The sequence below is a fragment of the Suncus etruscus genome, chromosome 4 (genome assembly GCF_024139225.1).
Source record: "Suncus etruscus isolate mSunEtr1 chromosome 4, mSunEtr1.pri.cur, whole genome shotgun sequence".
Lineage (NCBI taxonomy): Eukaryota > Metazoa > Chordata > Mammalia > Eulipotyphla > Soricidae > Suncus > Suncus etruscus.
In genome coordinates this window covers 49,631,906-49,636,093 of record NC_064851.1, presented here as the reverse complement: position 1 = coordinate 49,636,093, position 4,188 = coordinate 49,631,906, and the positions used below count along the sequence as shown (strand labels likewise).

Below are 4,188 nucleotides of genomic sequence, written 5' to 3'. Positions count from 1 at the left end.
TCTTGCCTGGGTTAATTTGTTTATTTGACATCAAATAATTTTCCTTAATTATTAGTAATTTACTCAACATACAAAAGAATTTGAAATTCATTTTAATATTTATTATACAAATACTATATTAACACTTCACTAAGTTCCTACCATTATAAAAATCTCTGTGTTTCTCAACTGTATTACTGCAGTTTTTATCTGAGATTTTTCAGACACATTGGGAGATTGTTAAGCCATATCTAACATTGCTCAGGGACTGCTTCTGGGTATATCCTGCCAGTGATTAGTTGGTGTCAGGAACAGAAACAGCATCAGACGCATGTAAGGCAAGTGTCTTAACCTTTGTCCAGTATCTTCCATCCCTGACTTTTTAGGCAGCCTCCCTGTCCGTGCTTGGGAACCTGTACCATTCTCACAATACTTACTGACCTGAAGAGTAGGTGCTCAGATTTTGTGATACTGATGCTTGGGCCTAGAGATCCTGGGGAGGTCAGTAGAATCATCCCCTGGTTCTATAGGACAGAAAAGACTGGGACACACTGAGGATATACCTGGGAATAAGTCATAAGAGCACAGAGCCAATGCAGAACTATTCATTATGTCAGAACTGTCTGCATTCAGATAAGAGCTATGGAGAGCATCAGACTTTAGAGCAGAGAGGAGCAAGGTAGTTAGACATTCAGAATTGTTTCAAATGCCTACAGGAGACATTTTCTGGCCAGGATAACCATGAAGACCAATGTGAGTCCAACAAAAGGACCAGTGTGATTGAATGAATGTCTTTGGGGAGGTCAATGGTGAGAGGGGTTGCTTTTGTCCCCTTTGCGGAAGATGGTCCTCTTAATGGCCTTGATGAGCTCCTTGTTTCTGAGGCTATAAATGATAGGGTTTGCCAGAGGGGTGAGGACAGAGTAGACAACAGCCAGTGTCCTGTCCATAGTCAGCGAGTAGCTCTTCTTGAGGCGCACATACATGAAGATGATGCTCCCAAAGAAGATGAGCACCACAATGAGGTGGGAGGCACAAGTGGAGAAGGCCTTCTTCCTTCCGGCTGTTGTCTGGATTTTCAAGACCGCTCCAATGATCCTCCCGTAGGAAGTCATGATGAAAAGGAAGGTAATAAGGATGATGAAGGCATTGATGGCAAAGTCGACAAGCACATTGGTGGATGTGTCCTTGCAAGCGAGACTCAGCAAAGGGGGGAAATCACAGAAGATGTGAGGGATTTTATTGTCACCACAAAAGGGGAGCTGGGACACCAGAATGACCTCAGAGATGGGACAGAGGAAGCCACATGTCCAGCAGCCAGCTGCCATCTTGAAGCAGAGCATTGGGGTCATGATGGATGGGTAATGCAGGGGCCGGCAGATGGCCAGATAGCGGTCATAGGCCATGGCAGTGAGTAGGTAGCATTCAGAGGCCCCGAGGGAATGGAAGAAGTATGTCTGCAGGAGGCATCCTGCAAAAGAAATGGTCTTTTTCTCACTGAGCAGATTGGCCAGCATCTTTGGGATGGTGGTGGCCGTGTACCACAGCTCCAGGAAGGACAGCACACTGACAAAGTGGTACATGGGTGTGTGCAGTGCTGCATCCAGCCGGATGACCAGGAAGATAAGTAGGTTGCCACAGATGGTGAACAGGTAGGCCACTAGCAGTAGGAGGAAGAGCCAGCCCTGGATGTGGCCCACCTGGGGGAAGCCAAGCAGCACAAATTCCACTATGTGGGAGCTGTTGTGCAGCTCCATGTGGACTGTTGTGGAGAGGGCAAGACAAGGACTCATGCAACTTCTCAACTCAAACTGCTCCCATCTTAGACTCTTTCTAGCCCACACTCCTCGTTGCTCAGACTCTTCCCAGCTCAGGCTCCTTCCATCTCAGACTTCTCCCAGCTCAGATGCCTCTTAGCTCAGTTGTCTCTGAACTCACAATCCTCCCTACTCACTGTGTTTTACAGGAAGGACTATTTCTCCCCTTTACCCAATTGCCTACTTCTCCAAGGCCCAGAAAAGGTGTCTACAATCACCCAAGGACTTTGTATTCAGCATTTACTAATTATCCTTTATCCAGTGAGATGAGAATGTTCATCTTTCTGCCTGGCAGACAAAGAAACATACAGTGAGAACTAAGGTATTTCTAGTCATTTCTTAAAACCCAGAAAAAGCACATCACAGACCAGCCTAAACTATGCCACCACCTCATACAGGCATTCCCCTACCATGGAGTGCCTGTCCCTCCCTGACTTCTGTTTTCTAGCACTGTTTTCTCCTCAACATCTGACAACTCCCCCGATCCCACTATTACATCCCGCAAAAACTTTATCCCTACCCCTCAATATTCTGACCCCAAACACTCTTTCCAACATTATGTCTGCCAAACAGTCTCCCCTATCTCTAAATATTTTGTCCAGCAATTTTCAATCCCAAACATTTAGCTGCCTGTCACTGTCAATATATCCCTTTATCTCCCCTATGGGGGATCTAGAGGTGACTTTCTGGGTGAGGTGAATGTATCACTGAGTTCTTTTTATCATACGATCTGCTCTGGAAATGTTTATGGAAGACTCAGATACAAGACACAGAGATTCATCAAGGTGGAGCCCTGCCACATGGGACCTAAGGTCTCTGGTAAACATTGGGAGAGTCACAGACTGGAGTGTATTAATCAGGGCTCATAGACTAAGAGACTGCTTGGGGGTTCACATTTTGGGGGGTCAGCATGGGGATCACAGACTGGGGGACTATAATAAAGATTCAAAGACAGCATATCAGCATCGGTTCTTAGGCCAGAAATCTGCATGAGGGCTTACAGTCTGGGATCAGCATGGAAATAAGAGGCTGGGTTCTTTATGGGTGTCACAGACTATTAGCATAATGGTTCACATTCTAGGGATCCACATGTGGGAGTCAAAGTTTGGGGACATGCATGAGAAAGTTTGCATACTGGGGGACTGCATGGGGTGCTCACAAACTGGGGTTTAGCCATGATTGGGATACTCAGGAAGTTTACGAAGACCCTGAGAGGAAGAGGCCTTGGAGCTGAGTCTTTCTAAGAGCAGAGCTCAGTGGAAAAGAAAAAAATAGGAGTCTACAGAGCCCACAGAGTCAAAGGGACTGACAGAATCCTAGAAATTAATTACAAACACTGAGTAGCAGCAAGAAAGAGAATTGCTAGTGTTGCACTGAGGAAATAAAGAAGGGACAGACATAGTTGAGAGCACAATCAGGGTGTTCCATGCTCCACAGCCATAACTATTCACATGCATGGAGTCATGACAGACAAATGGTCATCTTTTTCTCAGCTATGTACAAGGAACAGTTTAGAGTACCTGTGGAGCTATAAATTCCACAGATATATAGACAGATGGATAGACAGATGGACAGATAGAGCCACACACACAGCCACATTTGTGCAGGGAGCCATGTCAGGCACTTAGCCATCTTGTCTTCAGCCACACACAAACATGATTCAGGCTTACAGAGCTGCCAGATTCCACAAAGACACACAGACCAATGGACAGACAGATAGATACACTGCCATCCCACTTTACTGAATCTGTGACAAGGCACAATGACACATAAAATTTCCTCAATATATTCTCACTGTCCAACCCAGCAGATAGTTGATAATCAACATCCCATCCCTCTGAACCCTAAAGCATCAGCTTTAGGCAGGACAATTGGACACTCAGAGACTTATGGTCAGGGCACTGCTTCTGGAGATGTTTCATCTTAATGAATAATGAGATGAGATATCCTCCTCATTGCCCTCTATGTATAAGTGCTTGCCCTCTCTTTTCCTCACCTTCCAATTACCTCACATCTCCCAAGCAGCCCTCAGCTCCCAACCTCTCCACCTTGATCCTCTCCATCCACACCTGCTTCTCATCCTATGACCAAAGTCAGATGCAGCAGGAAAGGCTTTATTTCCTCCTTGCAAGCTCTGGTTCCACGGTGCCAGGTGTGGAGAGCCCCTCCTGAGCTCATTACTCATCAGTAATACATCTGCAGCTCTCTCAGCCCTGGCAATTCAGTATTTGTAGAGGCTTTCACTGAGCACTCTGGAGCCCTCTCTGGTCCTCCAGAGACTCTGCCCCCAAGGCAGGGTCCCTAGAGGAGCCAAGGCTTCAGGCACCAGAGGCACAAGCTTGAGAGAGCCCAGAGAAGGGAAAAGCTGCTCAGGACTCCCTGAGGGTCTGGT

General features: G+C 46.4%; 1 protein-coding gene across 1 annotated transcript; it reads right to left on the bottom strand.

The window, feature by feature from the left end:
- Positions 1–782: 782 nt before the first annotated feature.
- LOC126006745 (olfactory receptor 6N2) lies at positions 783–1,736 on the bottom strand. The gene has a single exon (XM_049772270.1). The coding sequence runs from the start codon at positions 1,734–1,736 to the stop codon at positions 783–785; it is 954 nt and encodes a 317-aa protein (XP_049628227.1).
- Positions 1,737–4,188: the final 2,452 nt, after the last annotated feature.

Excerpts from the sequence above, each read along its gene's own strand:
- LOC126006745 (XM_049772270.1), bottom strand. The coding sequence starts at position 1,736 with ATGGAGCTGCACAACAGCTCCCACATAGTGGAATTTGTGCTGCTTGGC.